This window comes from Dreissena polymorpha, chromosome 14, assembly GCF_020536995.1.
Source record: "Dreissena polymorpha isolate Duluth1 chromosome 14, UMN_Dpol_1.0, whole genome shotgun sequence".
Lineage (NCBI taxonomy): Eukaryota > Metazoa > Mollusca > Bivalvia > Myida > Dreissenidae > Dreissena > Dreissena polymorpha.
The window spans coordinates 43,947,118-43,969,998 of NC_068368.1; the positions used below are offsets into that span (position 1 = coordinate 43,947,118).

General features: G+C 36.8%; 1 protein-coding gene across 2 annotated transcripts in view; it reads left to right on the forward strand.

Moving 5' to 3' along the window:
• The window catches only part of LOC127858403 (X-ray repair cross-complementing protein 5-like), a 54,384-nt gene that overhangs the window by 125 nt on the left and 31,378 nt on the right, over positions 1 to 22,881 (forward strand). Inside the window, exons 1-12 of one of the 2 annotated variants that reach the window (XM_052395539.1) lie at positions 9 to 115; positions 2,629 to 2,742; positions 3,082 to 3,265; positions 4,752 to 4,800; positions 7,234 to 7,359; positions 11,094 to 11,246; positions 13,292 to 13,406; positions 15,692 to 15,827; positions 17,220 to 17,329; positions 18,513 to 18,575; positions 19,764 to 19,901; positions 20,970 to 21,078. In XM_052395539.1, the coding sequence (XP_052251499.1) occupies positions 80 to 115; positions 2,629 to 2,742; positions 3,082 to 3,265; positions 4,752 to 4,800; positions 7,234 to 7,359; positions 11,094 to 11,246; positions 13,292 to 13,406; positions 15,692 to 15,827; positions 17,220 to 17,329; positions 18,513 to 18,575; positions 19,764 to 19,901; positions 20,970 to 21,078 (1,333 nt within the window). In that variant the 5' untranslated portion in view covers positions 9 to 79. Of the gene's footprint in view, positions 1 to 8; positions 116 to 2,628; positions 2,743 to 3,081; positions 3,266 to 4,751; positions 4,801 to 7,233; positions 7,360 to 11,093; positions 11,247 to 13,291; positions 13,407 to 15,691; positions 15,828 to 17,219; positions 17,330 to 18,512; positions 18,576 to 19,763; positions 19,902 to 20,969; positions 21,079 to 22,881 lie in introns of those variants that run through there. The other variant, XM_052395540.1, reaches the window with a different exon arrangement.

Below are 22,881 nucleotides of genomic sequence, written 5' to 3' on the forward strand. Positions count from 1 at the left end.
TTTAATGTTGCTTCTTGAGATTTGAAATAATATATTTCGATTAGTTAAATTATTCGATCATGTTTTACAATGCAATAATATGACATGTTTAGTCAGATTCACAATTATTCTATTGGTAATTTATGACATTCTCTAAATTTCATAATATTTTCATTTACAATTTATTGTTTACAGTGTCAATTAGTTGCAATAATTCAACTATCTGCTTTATCTTCTACTTCGTACTTCCTACAGTCAATGGCTGACTATTACAGGAAGGCCTATTATAGGCAGATATGGACACTGTCGAGTCCGTTTTCTGGGAAGAACCAGTACTTGGTGTCTATGGAGGAGATAATGAGAACACTCCCTGAGTAGGGAGCGAACCAACAAACTCCTGATCGCTAGACAAACACCTCATCCACTACACCACCACCAATATGACAACTTCACGACGTGTCTTTTCCCAATTTCAGGGAAACTTTTTTTTTATTTATCCAAAGGGGGCACAAAAAATTGCTGTATATATGCATGTTAGTTGCAATAATTCAACTAAGCTTTATAGCCCAATGGGCTGCTTCAAGTTTCAATGCGCTCTCTCTTGTCCATAGGTGCAAAATGTTATCAACAATGCAAGGGTTAAGGAACCCTGAAACTGCAAGAACTTATTAAAGTTTACCTATCTTAACCACAAACTTATCTAAATGGTACCATTAAAGCAAGAAATAATTGATTTTATTGACTTAGGTTTTGTTTTGTACATTGTATCCGCCATATTGGAAAATTGACCCAATATTGGTTAGGTCACAGTACACCAATATTTTGCACGTCGGGTTATGTGCTCCAGCCTATAAAGTTGTTAACGATGTGGTATTCGATACAGAATACACTGTTTCAAATTTAAACATAGACATGTCAGCCAGAAAAGTGTGTTGAAACATCGTCATGTTTTTATAGGGTTCATGCAAAGGATAACATCTGTAGGTTGTCATTCAGGTAAATTTAACATGTTTATGAAGTTTATTCATTATTTTCCTCAATTTGTCTCGAACGACGTCTGTTTAGTGAAGCGCACGGATTCGCTGCGCTGAACTACACTCATGTTTATGAAGGGGTGCATATGGACTGCCAGAGCCGCCATAGCAAAAATTACTAAAGGCTCAGGGATTCCCTTAAAATGGAGTAATATGCATGTACACTGCAACTCCAATATATCACCGTCCGTTATATCGGGTTGTCCAATATATCGCAAATCGGCTATGGCTCCCAAAAATCTGACAAGCATTATCCCTAAATAACATGTTTTAAAATCTGAGCATTTGCTGAGATAAAATCCGTGTCAAAGCTGTATTTTACCCACGTTAATTTCTGTTTAATCCGACATTCATAATCCAGTTTTAACCACTTACAGATTGTTTGCTCTCATTGTACACTACTATAGCACCTGTGTACTGCGATAAAAATTACCCAATATGTCAAACATCACAGGTCATTTTGAGTGTTAGCATTCTCTATTGAATTTGCTTTGAACTGCCGAAATGCATCAGTAAACACATGAAGGTGTATACAATTATAACTGTAAATGTCACGAGTCAATACTGACCTATCTCAACAATCTTTGCGCGTTAGGTTCAGTGTAAATTTCTTGCTTTTTTATATTTCTTGCTTTTAATTGAGAGGTGAATCATGTCCCTCAGTTTGTTAAACTATTAAAGCCCATGCTTTCCAGGAGGTGAATGATGTCATTTTGTACATGGGTCTTATTTGTGCATGCTTTCTTGAACAATAATACTTGGCAATGGTTTTCGGATTACAAATTTAATTATATGCATTTGAAAATACTTACATGGAATAATGTTTTGTGTTATACCATTGAATAACATATGGATATAAGTTATTTACTTACAATATATCATATAACACATAATTCAATATGGTAAGTAAATAGTGTGTTTTGAGATTGCCAAACTATGCTAATGCATACATATACATGCATGAATACAGTCTAGTACCTTGATTCCCCCCCCCCCCCCCCCCCCCGGCATATGCTACCAACAAGCCACAAGCCTGAGTGAAGACAAAGCTGAGGACAATGACGATGACATTCACCTTTTAAATAAGATTTTATAGTGACAGTGACTGTTGTTCTGATTTTCAGGATGAGGAATGAATGTCGACATTATAATATAATACTCCAAACAATATGATTAGATTAAAATGATCATTAATCAATATTTCTGTATTTCTAATGATTATATTTTTTCCATTTTTTTTATTTTATTTCACAAAATGTCTTTGGTCTGACAGAATAAACTATAAAGTCTGACAGAAAACTCTGACCTGTCAGACTAAATGTCTGACAGAAGCCTGTTGAGTTTCAGCAGTCTGTTTATGAGCAGCAATATTTGAAAGCGGGGCTTAATGCTGTGGAAAGTGTCGTCCCATCTGGCCTGTGCAGTTTACATTTTCCGCCTAAACTGAATTTTTGCTAAGAAGAGACTTCCTTTTAACGATTAATACCAAAAAAGCAAAAAGTGTTGTCCCTTATTAGCCTGTGTGGATTGCACAGACTAATCTGGGACGACACTAAGCACATGCATTAAGCCCCTTTTACGGCGGTTCAAATTGATAAACTAGTGATTTTCAAAGGAAGCAATAGCGATCATCCTAGATGTGGGTCCATCCATGAACCAGGCACCACCTGGTGTTGCTACCCCAATGGAGACTGCACTTGAAGCCATAATGATGATCCTGCAGAGAAAGGCATGCATTCATAATGTAGACTTCACTGGTTAATTGCTTGTATCAAATACATATGTATAGTAAATTTTATTACCGTATAAAGTTTTGAAGTAATTTTGATTATATATAACTGTAAATCCATATAATATTACATTTTAATCATATTTAATAGATAAATTCAAAATTTTGTTTGTCAGTATTTTCTGAACAAAATACAATAATGACCTTAAGCAGGAAAGAAAATCAATTATAATTTTCCACAGTTTATAAAAATAAAATAAATGTTTTGGTTGTGTGTGCATTCTTCCTGATGAAACTGTTAAATGTTATGTGTAGGTATACATATATGACCTGTTTCAGATGTTTGCTGAGTCCAAAGACGAGATAGCGTTAATTCTGGTTGGCTCTGAGGAGACTGATAACCCTCTCGCTGAGGGAGACAACTACCAGAACATTTCCATCGCCAACCCTCTTGGCATTGTGGACTTTGACTTTCTTAAGCTCGTCCAGACTGATGTCAAAGCAAGCACTGTTTCTGGGGACTGTATCCTTAATGAATGTCAATTAATTTGATTGCTGTTGAATTCATTGTATAACCTACACAAATTACAGTGACAGCCATTTATTGAATTGTTCATGCAATTCTGTTTTGTCTGTCCATAGCCACAAAGTAATCTTGCATTTTACAAAGCTTATAATTCAAACTTTTATAAATTATTCCATCCCTTGTTAAAAGTAAAGCATAGTACAGTGTATATATCAAAATACCTTGGGCTTTACTGTTTAAATTTTAGAATTATTTTTTGGAAGGAAATTCCTGCCAAAAAACTGGATTTTTATGCCCCCGGTAGGGTGGCATATAGCAGTTGAACTGTCCCTCAGTCAGTATGTCAGTATGTGTGTAAGTCCGTATGTGTGTATGTAAGTATGTGCGTATGTCAGTCCGTCCGTCCGTCCGAGAAAAAACTTAAACGTTGGCCATAACTTTTGCATTATTGAAGATAGAAACTTGATATTTGGCATGCATGTGCATCTCATGGAGCTGCACATTTTGAGTGGTGAAAGGTGAAGGTCAAGGTCATCCTTCAAGGTCAAATGTCTAATATATGGCGTCTGTCCGTCCGTCCAAAAACTTAAACATTGGCCATAAATTTTTCACTATTAAAGATAGGAACTTTTTATTTGGCATGCATGTGTATCTCATGGAGCTGAGCATTTTGAGTGGTGAAAGGTGAAGGTCAAGGTCATCCTTCAAGGTCAAATGTCAAATATTTGGCGTCTGTCCGTCTGAAAACTTTAACATTGGCCATAACTAGTTTCAATATTGAAGATAGCAACTTGATATTTGGCATGCATGTGCATCTCACGTAGCTGCACATTTTGAGTGGTGAAAGGTGAAGGTCAAGGTCATCCTTCAAGGTCAAATGTCTAATATATGGCGTCTGTCTGTCCGAAAACTTTAACATTGGCCATAACTTTTTCAATATTGAAGATAGCAACTTGATATTTGGCATGCATGTGTATCTCATAAAACTGCACATTTTGAGTGGTGAAAGTTCAAGGTCAAGGTCATCCTTCAAGGTCAAAGGTAAAAAAGAAATCAAAGCGGCGTTCTTTTGAAGCTGCACATTGTGAGTGGTGGAAGTTCAAGGTCAAGGTCATCCTTCAAAGTTAAAGGTCAAAACAAATAATTTCAAAGCGGTGTTCTCATGAAGCTGCACATTTTGAGTGGTGGAAGTTCAAGGTCAAGGTCATCCTTTAAGGTCAAAGGCCAAAAAATGATAATTTCAAAGCGACGCACAAGGGGGCCTTGTGTTTCTGACAAACACATCTCTTGTTAAAACAGATTTTCCTGCTAGTAACAGTTTATTATAGAATACCAAATTAAAACTATGACCTATATTTTGTTTAACCAGACTTCTGGTCAATGGTCAATGTTGAGCTCTGTGTTGAACCAAATAGATATTGTTACATTTACTAGCAAATGAATGAATTTCAGAGGAAATAACTTTTCTTAACTGTTTTCCTAGTTCTGGATGGTATAGTAGTAGCAATGGACCATATTGTTAATGCTATGCAGTAAGTCAAATTCTTTATACTTGGTTATTGTCCCCTATGGGTTTCACAGGAGGGGACTTATGGTTTTTGCTCTGTGAGTCTGTCTGTCTGTCTGTCTGTCTGTCTGTCTGTCACATTTTTCTGGATCCTGGGATAACTTTAAAAGTTCTTCATATTTTTTCATGAAACTTGAAACATGGATAGATGGCAATATGGACATTATGCACGTCATTTCATTTTGTTCCTACGTCAAAAGTTTTGGTTGCTATGGCAACAAATAGACAAGAAATACTGCTGAAAATGGTAGTTTTCTGGATCCTGCGATAACTTTAAAAGTTCTTAATATTTTTTCATGAAACTTGAAACATGGATAGATGGCAATATGGAAATTATGCACGTCATTTCATTTTGTTCCTATGTTAAAAATTCTGGTTGCTATGGAAACAAATATATGGAAAAAACAATTCTGACAATGGTGGAATTTTTGACAATGGTGGAGCCAGTAGGGGACATAAATTGCTTGGCAATAGTCTTGTTAATTGATACTCTCCTGTTGTTCTATTAACATAGAACAGTATTATAATTGTTTGACCGTGAAATATAAAACACAAAATGACTGATTCTGAGCATAGAGATATAAAAAGTAGTTCTCATTTCAGTTTCAAAATATTTTCAATATGATAACAACATTGAGTGTTTCAATTTGATGTTGTTAATAAATCTTTGGGATGCTTTATAGCGCATCTTAGGTCTCAAGATAAGACTTGCATGCTGGCAAAATTTGAGTTAAAAGCGAATAAGATTTTTCAAAGCTCGCAAAATTCTGCAAGGCTAAACTTGTCCGGTTTTGTTCAGAACAGGCGTTATGCAGATCCATTATATCATGATTGGCCAGAGTTGTCAATCCAAAGGTGCCACAAACTGTATCTGAACCAGAATAGTTATTAATTTATTATGTCATTATTTACATTGCTCAGTAGTTAAAATATGAAAAGAAATGTTTTGCAGTAAAGTTAGCCTTTTTGCTAGTTTATTAGGAAACCACTCGAAACTTGTGCTTCACATTTCTTTTTATTTCCAGCCCTGATCAGGGCTTTTCACCCTTATATAACAGGGGCCGATTTCGGCCCCTTCCCAATTGAAAATAAGGTCATTTTTTGCCCACAATTGATAGAGGAATTTCCCAAATTGTGAAAAAAAAATAAACAAAATTTTACTTAGAAATTGGACATCTCCCAAATTGAAAGCAATGAGATCTATAATGATTAAGAATGCACCACAATGTGTCTTTTAATACTTCTGCACAATGAAAAACACCCTGTTTCAAAAACTTTAAAAAACACTGTCTTCCCAAAATGAGCAGTTATCGCGCATGAAATTCCCAATTTGAAAGGCTAGGGCCTCTTCCCAATTTCCTGATGAAAAGCCCTGCTGATGTCTTTCAAACCACTTAGGCTTACATCCTTTTTGTTCAGCCTGCACATAAGAACTCAAAATTGCAATTTATTTACAAAAAAACAACCAAACATAAGGAATATTTCTTAAAGTTTTTATGTAAAACTTTATTATTTGAAATAATTTAAAGAGTGGATGAGATCTGCTGAAGTAAGAAAACTTATCTGGACCCAGCATCATGAACATATTTTTGTTCAGTTCAGAAGGTGAGATTTTAGTATCCACTCAGCTGAGTATAGAGCATATTGGTCAACTCAAAAACAATCTCCAATCTCAGCTATAAGAATGTGCACATATTCCTCCAATCTCCAATCTCAGCTATAAGAATGTGCACATATTCCTCCTATCTCCAATCTCAGCTATAAGAATGTGCACATATTCCTCCTATCTCCAATCTCAGCTATAAGAATGTGCACATATTCCTCCAATCTCCAATCTCAGCTATAAGAATGTGCACATATTCCTCCTCAAACTCAAAATTGAGTCGACTCAAAACACAAAAAGCATTTTGATCACACCAAATTGAGCATGGCGGTCAAAATCATCTCAAAAATAAAGAAAAAACTGAAAGTTGATTCAGAATATCCACTTACGTATGTTGGCGATACCAACCCTGTATGTTTGCGATACCAACCCTGTATGTTTCGTGATACCAACCCTGTATGTTCGCAATACCAACCCTGGCTTCAGTTTCTGTGTCAGCATTTCTAAATGTAAACTCCAACAATTTTACCTTGAAATCTCTCTCATTGAATTTCTTAAACAATAACATGCTGTATTTGAAAGGGCAAGAAAGGGTTTGGCTTCAAGAGACTCATGCTCATGACAGACCTTGGTTCTTTTTCCCACTTTGGAAGCGTTCTTTCAATATCCCCAAAAGACATCTAGTACTGGTCCTACTGAGAATACAGTCTCAACAGCTTTTAAATAAGCCATAGGCTTCTTATGCAATTGAGTTGAAATAAATACGTTTGAACTAAGTGTATGCTGTATTTGTAGAGGCAAGAAAGGGTTTGGTTTCAAGCGGCTTATCCTAATGACAGACCTGGGTGGAGAGTTTGGGGACGACCAGGTGGACAACATTGTAGCCAGCATCAAGAACTCCGAGACAGAGCTCAACATCATGTAGGCTGTATAATTGACCATGGCCTTTATTCTCTAACCAATGCTCGGCGTACTTGATATGGTGCCTGCCTAGCGAGTGGGATTCATGGGTTTGATCCCCACTGTGGGGACATTTTTAGCTCACCTGAGCATGTTCATGGTTAGCCTTTGTGATCGCCTTGAGTCCGTCGTCCGTCATCTGTCGTGCGTCGTCAATATTGGCCTTGTTAATTTTTATGAAACTTGGCCAGAATATTTTTTTTCAATGATATCTTGGATGAGTTTGAAAATGGTTCCTGTTGGTTGAAAAACATGTTTGTTCAAATAATGTGTGTGGGTTTAAAATTGGCCCCGTCCTAGGGGTTTCTTTGGTTGCTTATATGTATATTATAAACACTTTACATCTTCTCTGAATCCGTAAGTCCCACAAATTTGTTATTTGGCATATCACATCTTATAATTGCTATCGTCAAAGTTTGTTTAAATCATGTCCATGGGGTCACAACTAGCCATGTCTGAGGGTTTAAAATATTTGTATAGACTTATATAGTAAATCAAATCTCTGCAACAGCAGGTTTGATAATTGATGTGTAAAAAAGTTTTCTTTTACAAATTTTAATCAGATAGTTCCCCTTTAGTCAAAAGCCAAACTTTAGGGGTCATCTCATTTATATACTGTAACAGTCAAAACTGACTTAACAGTCACTTGAGAATAACGGTAAACTGCAGACAACTGTCAGTCTGGATTCCCCCGACAAAAATCATTCTATATTACACTTGAGAATAACGGTCAGTTGTCCATAACGGCCAATGGTCTGTATATTTCACTCCGAAACTCATGATTGAACTGAAAACAACGGTCATGCGTCAGTTGTTTTGAGTCGTGCGAATTAAGTACACAAAAAAACAGGTGCACATACATGTAACAATAGGAATGTGTATAAGAAGCAATTTTGGGCTGCATTCATAATGACTAAGCATGAGCGTATGGCAAATTCAATTGATCTTTATCGCTGATAAGGTGTTAAAAACAAAACTTATCTGGCCAGTGTTGTTATTAGAAGGCGATAAAAGGATTAGTGATTGTCTGCTCAGGAATAATTTACATTGAATTGCAACTTTTATAACAAACTAAATATTTTTTAACAAGATTTTGGCGTCTTTCTTTAAATTAGAACAATACAGATATACCGTTCTTTTGGTTTATGACAGCGAATCCGCTTTTATATTTGTTCGGACGTGACGTCAAAGACACGTGACAATCTTTACTTAAAAATACATCCCATTGAGTGTAATACAAACTCTTGGATTTACTGAATGAAAGAGATGCATGAGTAAACAACATTTTTATCATTGATAAAGTCATAGATTCAGTTTAAAAATAGTTATGAAATTAAATCAATTTATAAGACATTATTCTGTATTATTAAATAGAAATTATATATGTTAGTTTGCTAAGTTATCAACAATGAGCCTTCGTTTTACACTGTGTGCGAACGACTGGGTGCCGTAATGACATGACAATAGTAACAACTGACCAACCATCTTAAAAGTGGTGATCCTAGAATAGTGGTCACTTGTCAACAACGGTCACTTTGGCCATTCTCTTTACTGCCCGCTGTTCTCAGTTTGACTGTAGACTTGTATTGTAAATAACTTTTAAAATATTATTCTTTAAAACTACGATGGTGAAGGGTTTTATATTTTGTGCAGAATGTTGGATAATGGACCGGTGCTTTATAAAGGTTCTTCAAATCATGCACCAGGGTTGATATTGGCCCCACCATAAGGTTTACTTGTTTTTTTTTTAATTATTAGCTCACCTGAGCACAACGTGCTTCTGGTGAGCTTTTGTGATCGCCTTTTGTCCGATGTCCGTTGTCCGTCGTGCATTGTCCGTTGTGCGACGTCAACATTTGCCTTGTTCACCCTCTAGAAGCCACATTTATTGTCCAATCTTCATGAAATTTGGTCAGTAGATTGGTTTCAATGATATCTTGGATGAGTTTGAAAATGGTTACGTTTGCTTGAAAAACATGGCTGCCAAGCGACGGGGCATTTTTCCTTATATGGCTATATCAAAATCTTGTTAACACTCTAGAGGCCACATTTATTGTCTGATCTTCATGAAACTTGGTCAGAAGATTCATCCCAATAATATCTTGGACGAGTTCGAAAATGATGCCGGTTGGTTGAAAAACATGGCCGCCAGGGGGCGGGGCATTATTCCTTATATGGCTCTAGTAAAACCTTGTTAACACTCTAGAGGCCACATTTATTTTCTGATCTTCATGAAACTTGCTCAGAAGATTTGGCCCTACTGATGTCTTTGATGAGTTCAAAAATGGTAACCTTTGCTTGAAAAACATGGCTGCCAAGGGGTGCGGCATTTTTCCTTATATGGCTATATATGGCTATAGTAAAATCTTGTTAACACTCTAGAGGCCACATTTATTGTCCAATCTAAATGAAACTTGGTCAGAAGATTCATCCCAATAATATCTTGGACGAGTTCGAAAATGATGCCGGTTGGTTGAAAAACATGGCCACCAGAGGGCGGGGCATTTTTCCTTATATGGCTATAGTAAAACCTTGTTTACACTCTACAGGCCACATTTATTGTCCAATCTTGATGAAATTTGGTCAGAAGATTTGTCTTAATGATATCTTGGATGAGTTTGAAAATGGTTATGTTTGCTTGAATAACATGGCCACCAAGGGGCGGGGCATTTTTCCTTATAATGGCTATAAAAGGCTATAGTAAAATCTGTTAACACTCTAGAGGCCACATTTGTATTCCGATCTTCATGAAACTCTTGTCAGAAGATTCATCCCAATAATATCTTGGACGAGTTGAAAAATGATGCTGTTTGGTTGAAAAACATGGCCACCACTGGGGCGGGGCTATTTTCCTTATATGGCTATAGTAAAACCTTGTTAACACTCACGAGGTCACATTTATTTTCCGAACATCATGAAACTTGGTCAGAAGATTTGTCTCTATGATATCTTGGATGAGTTTGAAAATGGTTTTGGTTACTTTATAAACATGGCCACCAGGGACAGGGCATTTTTCCTGATATGACTATATATGGCTATAGTAAAACCTTGTTAACACTCTAGAGGCCACATTTATTGTCCAATCTTCATGAAATTTGGTCAGAAGATTGGTCTCAATGATATCTTGGATGAGTTCGAAAATAATTATGTTTGCTTGGAAAAAAAATGGCTTCCAAGGGGCGGGGCATTTTTCCTCATATGGCTATTGTAAAATCTTGTTAACACTCTAGAGGCCACATTTACTGTCCGATCTTCATGAAACTTGGTCAGAAGATTCATCCCGATAATATCTTGGATGAGTAAAAAAATGATGCCGGTTGGTTGAAAAACATGGCTGCCAGGGGGCGTGGCATTTTTCCTTATATAGCTATAGTAAAACCTTGTTAACACTCTAGAGGCCACATTTATTTTCCGATCTTCGTGAAACTTGGTCAGAAGATTTGTCCCAATAATATCTTGTTATCTCGGGTGAGCGACTTTGGCCCTTTCAGGCCCTCTTGTTAAAATAGGCCCTGATATTTGTAAGGTGGCAAATTACATTTTCTATCACAATCATGGAAAATTGCAGTCTAACCTTTGATCCTTTGATTATTACTTTATTTCAAGCCTGCTTATATGGAACCATGAACCTTGGCAAATGGGCTTTAATATTGCTCAATTGGATTATTGTATTAAAACATTACTTGTTTTGTCAGATGCCCGGATTTTGATGAGGAGGACGAGAAGGGCAATGGTGATGGGGACGCTAGCAGTGGTTCCAGGAAGGCCAAGACACCCCAGCAACGCACAGGTATCGCCATGGTGAAGCACATCTTGGAAGAGGTGCAGGGAGATTGCTACGCATTCAGGTAGGTTTGTATATAGTTCTGTTATATGACATCAGTATTCCTTGCAGCAATGTTTCGTACTTGCAGTGTTTTTAATTGGTCAAATGTCAGGTCAAAATAAGGCCCCGTTCCAAATCTCCATTAAACGTAAATAGTGATACCACTTCAAGTCCCAATTTTAGTATAAAAAAAACATGCGATTTTTCCCAATCCAAAGGGAACTGGCCCCGGTCCGTAAATGGTTATAAAAAACACTGACTTGTTGATATGAGGCTTGTCTTTGGAAAATCAAGTGAAGTCTGAACTTGTGTGTCGCTGTTAATGTAAGTGTGATAATTAAAAGATTCTGGAGTCAAAAGTAGAATAAAGAGCATTATGCTACCAATTTATTCGAAATTGGACTGTCATGTACATTTATAATTGAGCACTTTTTCATGTGTGTCATACTTGCAGAGACAGATGTTGTTCCGATTGTATCACATTTTTGAATATTGACATAATCAATACAACCAGTTGGAAAAGCTTTGCCGACTTTGAATACATTTGTATCAAGCAGACATGTGCAGTCCAATGATGTTTTTGTGCAGTTTTCTCGTTTTGGCTTAAAAGACTTATAAACCAACTCACAAGGTAGAACCAGTACTTGGCAACCTTGGAACTTTCTCTAACGTTCCATTTCCCCCATATCATGTTCACCTCAAACTCTTACTCCTTTATTACTTACCAAGGTTGCCTCATCCCATAACTTATCCATTCACCACTGTGACCTCAGAGCTGTGTATGTATATTCAACACTAAAAAGGTTTTGATCCCCCATATCATATCCCATACCACTGAGACTTCAAACTTGTTGTTTTCCCACATTTGTCAAGTTTTCCCCCCGATTAAAATATCCACTACACCTCCAACTTCATTCAACACTATCCATCTGTTTGATCCCTCCATATGATATCCTATACCACTAATACCTCAAACCTGTCTTTTTACCACATTTATCAAGGTGCCACCCCCCCCCCCCCCCCCCCCTTCTGTTTAAAATATCCACTCCATGACCAAGGCCTCAAACATTATTCACCAATTACCCTGGTCCAAGTCTCATGGATACATGAGCCGCGTTTTGAGAAAACTGGGCTTAATGCATGTGCGTAAAGTGTCGTCCCAGCCTGTGCAGGCTAATCAGGGACGACACTTTCCACTGGTATGGTAATTTTAGTCTAGGAAGTCCCTTTTTACCAAAAATCAAGTTAAGGCAGATAGTGTGCACAGGCTAATCTGGGACGACACACATGCATTAAGCCCAGTTTTCTCAAAACGCGGCTCATGTATTTTCTTGAGCTCAACTCAGAAGATGAGATTTTAATTTCCACTGAGCTGAGTATTAAGAATGTCATTCAGCCCAATATCAACTCAAATCCTAGCCAAAAGAATATGCACAAACATGTATTCCTCCTCAAACTCGGTTGAGTCAGACTCAAAACCAAACTCAAAGTTTGTTTGAACACCAAATACAGCATGCTGATCAGATTGATTTAAAAAAAGGAAGAAACTTAACAAACTCAAAGTTGAGTCAAAATATATCGACTTAAGTATGTTTTTTATTCTATGGTTGCCTCACCCCTTAACAGAGCCCCTTCAATACCTTGACCTCATAACTGCCCCCACCTCCCCCATATCATCTCCTATACCTCTGAGATTTGCAAACTTGGCTTTTTCAAACAATTACTAAGGTTTCAACCCGACTATTAAAAAAAAAATTCTTCACCACCAAGACCTCAAACCTCTTTCAACATTAACCAAGGGCTTGCTTGATCCATCTATATCATATTCTATACCACTGAGACTTCAAACATGGCTTTTTTCCAAGGTTTCAATCCCCATTAAAAATAATCACTATGCCACCAAGCTCCAAACCTTGTTCAACACTAATTGAGGGCCCATTGTAGGGAATATACTCAATGTTTATTCTCAAATCAGAAGATAGAATGTTTGTATCAGCCTTAGGCTTTCCATGCAATCAAGCTGGTAAAATTGGTTAAAACAAAACCAACCCAGGTCACTAATTTCAGTGAGGCGTTGCCTGCGCTGGCGTTCTTCCAGTCTAGACAGGTGAGGCCGACTGCCTGGAAGTGTCCTCTGGAAATAGGGGCCGACATCAAGATCCCTATCAACGGATTTGTGAAGGTAAAATACAAAGCTCCTGATTGCAGGTGTTTTTTATGCCCTCGGTAGGGTGGCATATAGCAGTTGAACTGTCCGTCAGTCAGTATGTCAGTCTGTCCGTCCGAAAAAAACACTTTAACATTGGTCATAACTTTTGCAATATTGAAGATAGCAACTTGATATTTGGCATGCATGTGTATCTCATGAAGCTGCACATTTTGGGTGGTGGAAGTTCAAGGTCAAGGTCATCCTTCAAGGTCAAAGGCCAAAAAAAATAATTTCAAAGCGGCACAAGGGGGCATTGTGTTTCTGACGAACACGTCTCTTGTTTTTCACCATTTTGGGAATGGGGCCGGGTCCCTTTGGAGTGGGAAAATTCGCGGTGTTTTGACTAAAATTGGGAAATTAGTGTTGTTGCTGTTTTGCTAAAAAAATTCTTCTAGAAAACTTCATTTGGAAATTTTTAGGTCCCATTAGGGAAAAAAATATACTTTTTTCTATTAGTAATGGGGCCTATTACCAGACCCATTTTTTTACGAAAAAAAAAACACTGTCCACAGATTTGTTAAGGTGAAATACATAGCTTCTGATTGAAAGATTCCTATCAATGGATTTGTGAAGGTAAAATACATAGCTCCTGTTTGAAAGATCCATTACAATAGATTTGTTAAGGTAAAATACATAGCTCCTGTTTGAAAAACCCATATCAATAGATTTGTTAAGGTAAAATACATAGCTCCTGATTAAATGATCCATATCAATGGATTTGTTAAGGTAAAACTGTATCAAAGCTGCTGCACCCTTTGCATGCATTTAAATTACAAAAAGTTTGAACAGATGGACGATATTAATAACTCTGCAAACAAAGTTTGATAGTGTATTTTGGAATCACCCTGTCAGTTGATTGGTCTTCAATCTTCATCAAACTTGGTCAGAAGTTGTATCTAGAAAATGTCTAGGCCAAGTTCAAATATGGGTCAAGCCGGGTCAAAAACTAGGTCACTGGGTCACTTAGTACGTTTTACACATTCAGAATGGTGGCTGCTCTCTAATTCAAGTAGTTTTCATCCGATCTTCACCACACTTGGTCAGAAGTTGTATCTCTATGATGTGTAGGTCAAGTTCGAACATGGGCCGTGCAGGGTAAAAAACCAGGTCATTGGGTCACTTATTGCGTTTTAAACATTGAGCATGGAGTCCGCTGTTTTTTGTGAAGACAACATGCAAAATATTCTGTGTCTTTCAAGTTGTTTTCATCTGATCTTTACCAAACTTGGTCAGATGTTGTATCTAGATGATGTCTAGGTCAAGTTCGAATATGGGTCATACCGGGTCGAAAACTAGGTAACTGGGTCACTTAGTGCGTTTTAAACATTGAGCATGGTGTCCGCTCTCTAATTCAAAGAGTTTTCATCTGAGCTTCACCAAACTTGGTCAGAAGTTGTATTTAGATGATGTCTAGGCCAAGTTCGAATATGGACCATGCCGGGTCAAAACCTAGGTCACAGGGTCACTTAGTGCGTTTTAAATATTTAGCATGGTGTCCGCTGTTTTTTGTGAAGACAACATGCAAAATATTCTGTGTCAATGCGGCATGTGGGGGTATTCGTCACGTCTGTGACACAGCTCTAGTTGGTTATTGTCCAGAAATCATGGGAACTGGAAATTGCAAAATGACTTTGCTGTGAAAAGTGCAAGATTTTTACTGTGTTGGTTAAAAATCTGTATGTTTGGTGATCTTGTATTTTTTCACTGGCCTTGTAAATTTTTGGTTGGTAATACGTGATAAGCAGACAATCTATCTCAATGTCTGAAATCCCTCCATGCACAACAAAGTTATGAGCTGGACACAAAAATAGACTTACAAAGACTTGTGACAAATTTGGACACAAACACTTACTGTGTTCATACTTTATGCTCTTCCACTATTATTATTATGTTCAAGTTGTGGAAAAAAAAGTTTAAATGTAAGTAATGAAGATTGATCACAGCTTTAAAGCATCCGATAATATTTTACTAGAAGTTGTTACAGAAATACTTGAACTGCTTGATAATTTTTACCTAAATTACCTTTAAACGGTGTTTTTTGCTATACACAAGTGATAGGTCATCATTGTGTAGTGGATCAAGCGACTGGAAGGTCATGGGCTTGATCCATTCTCTGTAAGCGTTCTTTCAATCTCCCCCAAAGACACAGTACTGGTTCAACCCAGGGAACGTACTCAAAAATATTTCAAATAAGCCTTAGGCTTTCACTGCAATCATGCCAAAATAAAGAGGTTTAAACTAAATTAAACTATATACAGGTAAAGGACTACAAACTGAAGCAATCCTGGAAGGATGTCTATGCTAAGGACCCCAGCATGGAGGTGGGAAAGCTGCGAACTTATCACAAGAATGACGAGGAACAGACAGAGGTGGACAAGGATGATATGGTCGAAGGTGAGGACAGAAGGGTTGAAGTTGAGGATGATATGGTTGAAGTGAGGATGATATGGTCAAAGGTGAGGATGATATAGTGGAAGTGAGGACAATATGGTCAAAGGTGAGGATGATATGGTGGAAGTGAGGATGATATGATTGAAGGTGAGAAAGATATGGTTGAAGTTGAGGACAATATGGTCAAAGGTGGGGACGACATGGTTGAAAGTGAGGAAAATATGGTCGAAGGTGAGGATGATATGGTCAAAGGTAAGGACAATATGGTTGAAGGTGAGGACGATATTGTCTTAAGTGAAGACGATATTGTAAAAGGTGAGGAAGATATTGTTGAATTTGAGGATGATATGGTAGGTCATGCTTAGAAGGTCGAACATGAGGAAGATATGGTCTAAAGTGAGGGGGATATGGTAAAAGGTGAGGACGATATTGTCTAAGGTGAGGATGATATGGTCGAAGATGATGGAAATATGTTGGGATGTCAGGGTTCAACATTAACTTTTTTTACAGCAAGACCGTCGGACCAGCTCCTCTTAAAATGTACAAGCCCGAACCTGATGTCTACTAGACCATAAATGACATAGCAAATGAACACAATTGTGTCATGTAACTGTTTAATCATGATTTATCAGTAAATAATCAGTGAACACCAGATTTTTTTATGCATAGAGTAATACAATAAAATAACCCTTTTTTTTGCTTTTCTTCGTCAAATTCAAGCCATGGGAACTGACTTGATTTTCCATCTAGGATAAAATTGACGTTTTCGTGTTTCTTCATATTTACGTTTTGTGTCAGTTAAGCGTCGGATTCTTTCTTATTCACTGATTTGTCGGACAAAAATACGAACTTGAACAAAGCCATTCTTTAAATTACATTATCTTGTCTGCTACGCAAAAATGTTTACATTGACGATACCGATTTTCGATAGAAGTCGTAAAATCATGCTCTACAGTATTACGACACTGCAGAAAATCATTAATATTCAGGACATCTTGACCAATTGAAACAAGCAATTTCTGCAGGAAGCTCTCCTTTGCGTCTAAAAATAGCGATGAATCATGTGAATGCTCCGCGTTTATTTAAATACATGTATACTAGTTTTGTTTTAATGTAAATAACGGATACTAGAGTAATTTTACACATTAAAAGTAAAGGTTTTCACAGCAGTTATTTATAGTTATATGAATCTGTATAGATTTTTGTTTATTTATGTACGACCAGTCGGACAAGCCCGCAGTTTTACAAGCCCGACCACCGATCTTACTAGACAATGTCTGTCGGACGTACCTTAGTGTCGAACCCTGGAGGTAGGGATGATATTTTTTTTCATCACACCCACTTGATATTCCCATTATGTTTAATAATCTTATTTTGCTGATTTTTGTTGTTCAGGCCATCGCTATGGTAACACTCTAGTTCCCATGACGGAGGATGACAAGACCAACATGAAGTACAAGGCTGAGAAGTGTTTCAAGGTGTTGGGATTCACAAAGACAGAAAATGTAAGTTAAGTTTAAACCTGTTAATTCAAGCGTGATTGCATCAAGAGCCTAATGGTTAATAAAACATTCTCAAGTCTGTTTCCTCGGTAGGCCCAGTATTTGGGGTCTTTGAGGGAGGTCTAATGAACACAATGGCTATCAAACCCTTTACCTCCCAGTCGCTAGGTGGACACCATATCCACTACACCATGATGACTATTGCGACCACAGAAAATGTAAGGTCCTCAGCAGTTTGTAGTTGCAAATTTTTGGATTCTCCTGTGTATATGTTACTTAGAATAGGGTTGAATATTAAAAAGAATATTTACTCATACGTCTCTAGTTGCTGCATATGATGCTCTTGTGTATATGGAATTAAAATGTAGATTAATATTTAAAAAATAACTATGGTAAAATGTGGATCATCATCACAAATTTTGATTCTTACATATGGTATTGGTTAAAATGATTATTTTTGTAAGTGTTCAAATAGTGAGAGTCATAACAATAATTGTTAAAGTATGTTTCAAAACCACTGCATCTGCATTATTTTCAAATAAAAAACAGGTTCGTAAACAAAATGTTATTTATTCCAATTTTTTATTGTTTGCTGACCCCCCAAAATATTACCGTTATCATGTTTACTTAAACAAACAGACGTTCTTTTGTATGTCAAACTTTGTAATGCATTATTCAAATATATATATTATAAAGTGATGTTTTTCCAAAATATTTTGTCGAGATATTCTCAATATTCATATATATGTTAGAATGTAAAAATCTCACTTTTTAGTACAAAAGATTTTTTAAATTCCAAAAGAATTTTTCGAATTTATACCAATAATAGTGGGAATTTTGATAAGAATTCTTTACCCTTGTATTCTCAGATACGCAATTTTCCCCATTTGTAATCCATTTGAAAATCAAAGTGAAGACTTTTATTAAGAGATTCAAATTTTAAAGGCTTTATTTTCAATCCTAGTATACTTATGAGCAGCAAACAGCATAAAACCTGAACTGCCTGCAAGTTTTTCTTAGGCTGTTCTGGTTATATTCTGGGTGCATATTGCCATTTTCATATTGCTTTTGAGGGAGGAAAGGGTAAAACTATTCTGAAAATTCCAAAACAATTTTCTACTAAAATACAAATATAAGATGAAAACATAATAGGAGTTCTTACCCAGTATTACCTCTGCTGATGCAGGTAAAGCGGCATGAGATGATGGGAGACGGGTGTATGGTGGTTGTTGCAGAAAAGGGGGATGAGGTAACCACTTTGTTTAACCCTTTGCATTTTTGGAAATTAGTCTTCTGCTAAAATGTTGTCTGCTGAATTTCTAAAATTAGCATTTTCTTTGATTTTTTTTCAAAGAATACTATCAGAATAGCAAACAGTTTGGCTCCTGATGAGACGCCACGTTCTGTGGCGTCTCATCTGGATCCAAACTGTTTGCAAAGGCCTTCAAAATTCGGTTCCAGCTCTGGAAAAGTTAATCATCTTCATGTGTTAAATTATCATGCCCCTCTCCATCATGGCAACGTAGAAGGTGTATACTGGATTCAGATTAGGCATACGTCAGGTAGTCTGTCTGTTCGCCGCCCACCGTTCGCCAGTGCGTCAATCAATCTCATGATGATTGTTGCGTCTTGCTCATATCATTACTTGCAAAATTGTAGTAAGTCTACTTTATGAAGGTCTTCTTGAATTTTAATTGGTAGCATTCATTATTCAAGTATTACTTACCAGTGTGCTATTGGTTACTTTTAGACTTTAACTGTGAAGGAAATTTTCTTATGTATGATTAATTAGTGGGGGTTGTGCTTGGAAATAACAGTAGCTGATCATTTGAGTATTCTTATTTGGAAGTCCTGCAAGCAGGACAGTTGTTGAAACATTATGTCCCAATTAAGAACATGAATTAATTAACATAAGCCAAAGATGTGTGCATTTTTAGCTTGGGGTCATATTTAGGTTTCAAAATGCACTGAACATTCAAGGATAGAAAGGTTCTAATAAATGAGGTAATTTCGTTCAATAAAGAACATATTAACATTGGGAATAGAAAAATACTTTCTATAAAATTGATTTCAAATAAAATTCTTTGAAATAAGGATATTCAAATGAATTGTAAAATTATGATTAAAAAAATTGAAATTAAATTGAACTGCTACTAAATATAACATGAACATTTTTGAATTCGCTGAAATTGTATTGTAATACTACATGTTTTACTAAATGTAACATGCATATTTTTATGTCCCCCAGTCTATACTGGGGGACATATTGTTTTGCCCTGTTTGTTTGTTGGTTTTTGTCAATCTTTAACATTGGCCATAACTTTTGCAATAGTAAAGATAACAACTTGATATTTTGCATGCATGTGTATCTCATGGAGCTGCACATTTTGAGTGGTGAACGGTCAAGGTCATCCTTCTTAATCTATTCACTGTTTAGACGGCCGGTGTAGCCCTGTCAGCCATCATTAACGCCCTCTACGAGACGAACATGTGTGCTGTTGCCCGCCGTGTGTATGACGCCAGGTCCAGTCCCCGCGTCGGATGTCTCATTCCACACATAAAGGCAGATTATGAGGTCTGTGTTCGCCGTGTTTAGTTTAAAATAAAAATGTATTTTAGTCTGGCTCAGGAAAAATGGATTTAATGCATGTGTGTAAAATGTTGTCCCTGATTAGTATGTGCAGTTTTCACAGTCTAACCAGTCACAACACTTCCCATCAAGACTAGATTTTTGTTTTAAAGAGACTTCCTTGTAACTGAAAATTCCATAAAAAGCAGAAAGTGTCGTCCTTGATTAGCCTGTGCAGATTGCACAGGCTAATCTGGGAAGACACTTTATGCACATGCATTTTAGCCCTGTTTTTCCAGAGCAAGGCTAATTTGTATGCCTATTTGCATAGAAATCCAGAATTGATGTACTTTGAACTTAATACCTGGGTTAATCCCTGTACCATGTTGACATGAACAAGATTTAAAGAACTTTCTGTAATTTGAGATAGAAGCTGTACTGGTTTACATGTATTATTGTCCCCTACTGGTGAAACCTGGGAGGGGGACTTATGGTTTGCGCTCTGTGCGTCCGTGAGTCCTTCACAATTTTCTGGATCCTGCGATAACTTTAAAAGTTCTTCATATTTTTTCATGAAACTTTAAATATGGACAGATGGCAATATGGAGACACGTCATTGAAAACCTGGTTTTGTGACAATTTTGTCCCTTGTAATGCCTTCCATTGTTTTAACTATATATTTTAGAAGTAGATTGAACGAAGCATTTTTACATTTTGCATTATTTACAACCTGTTGTTATCTCTGTACTCGTTTGAATTTTAAATTGTCACATTCAATGTCTTGGTTTGACTTTCTCATTTTCACATTTCTGCAGTACCTTGACAGGTTTGAATTTCACATTTCATTGTCTGTACTGGTTTGAATTTTACATTTAATTGTCTGTAATGTTTTGAACTTCACATTTTATTGTCTGTACTGGTTTGAACTTCACATTTTATTGTCTGTACTGGTTTGAACTTCACATTTCATTGTCTGTACTGGTTTGAATTTCATATTTCATTGTCTCTACTGGTTTGAACTTCACATTTTCACATACCTGTCTGTACTTTTAAATTAATATTTTCACATTGCAGTGTCTGTACTGGTTTGAACTTCCATACATGGAGGATGTGCGTCAGTTTACATTTGGCTCCTTGCCAGTAAAAGAAGAGAACCCCACAAATAAGAAATTTAAACCCTCAGGTGAGTTGCATATGGAGGCTCAAAATTGGACCATGAAAGGTCTCTGTCTGTGTCAATGTTTTAGCCACATATTTACCTGTGTTTTCTTAAAAATGCATTTGGGCCATGCTCTGTGAAAAAGGGGTTTAATGCATGTGCGTTTAGTGTCGTCCCAGATTAGCCCGTGCAGTCAACTTGATTTTTTGCTAAGAAGATATTCTCTTGAAACAAAAAATATCATAAAAGTGGAAAGTGTTGTCCCTGATTAGCCTGTGCGGACTGCACAGGCTAATCTGGGATGACTCTTTAGGCACAGGCATTAAACCCCTTTTTAACAGAGCGCGGCTCATTGTTCTGTGGAAGTGGCATTCATTTATTGATTAATTTTTTTAGCTCATCTATTTTTTTTTTTTAAATTATGAGCTATTGTCATCACCTTGGCGTTGGTGTCGGCGTCCGGTTAAGTTTTGCGTTTAGGTCCACTTTTCTCAGAAAGAATCAATGCTATTGCATTCAAACTTGGTACACTTACTTACTATCATGAGGGGACTGGGCAGGCAAAGTTAGATAACTTTGGCCTGCATTTTGACAGAATTATGTGCCCGTTTTATACTTAGAAAATTGAAAATTTTGGTTAAGTTTTGTGTTTAGGTCCATTTTATTTCTTAAGTATCAAAGCTATTGCTTTCATACTTGCAACACTTACTAACTATCATAAGGGGACTGTGCAGGCAAAGTTATGTAACTCTGACTGGCATTTTGACAGAATGATGTGCCCTTTTTATACTTAGAAAGTTGAAAATTTGGTTAAGTTTTGTGTTTAGGTCCACTTTATTCCTACAGTATCAAAGCTATTGCTTTCATACTTGCAGCACTTATTAACTATCATAAGGGGACTGTGCAGGCAAAGTTATGTAACTCTGACTGGCATCTGGACGGAATTATGGGCCCTTTATACTTAGAAAATTGAAAATTTGGTAAAGTTTTGTGTTTTGGTCCACTTTACCACTAAAGTATCATAGATATTGCTTTCATACTTGGAACACTGGCAAACTATCATAAGGGTACAGTAAAAGGACAAGTTGCATAACTCTGGTTGTCATTTTAACGGAATTATGGCCCTTTTTAGCTCACCTGAGCGATGGCTCGGGGTGAGCTATTGTGATCACTCACCGTCCGGCGTCGTCCGTCCGTCTGTCTGTCTGTCTGTCTGTCTGTAAACAATTTGTAAACATCTTCTTCTACTAAACCATTGAGCCAATTTCAACTAAATTTCATGTAGAGCATCCCTAGGTCATGGGACAAAAGAATTGTTAAAAAAAATTTGATCACATAACCAAGATGGCCGCCATGACCATATATGGGAAAAACCTTAAAAAATCTTCTTGTCAGAAACCGCTCATCAGATTTTCAAAAAATTTCACAGGGATGACCTTTGAAGGCTCCCCTGAAAAAGTTGTTCAAAGAAATTTGATTCGTCAAAAAACATGGCCGCAGGAGCTCGTTGAACTTTGCATGTTTATTCGTTTTTGCCTATCAAAAATCTTCCACATTTTTTGTCCGATCCTTTCCAAATTTGCACAGTGTCTTTATATCAATCAGGACACGAACCCTACAAAAACTGAGCATTATTGGTCCATGAAGTACAGAATTACCTCCCCTTGAATTGAGAAAATGGTGTTTATGCAATAAAGTCCAAATTTTTCATCCAATTCTTTCCAAACTTGTAAGGATTTAGCATGGTTCAAACAAGGGAAACAACTACGGTTTATGCATGTTCTTTTTATTACAGATTTGCCTCCCTTTAATTCATTCAAAATCTCA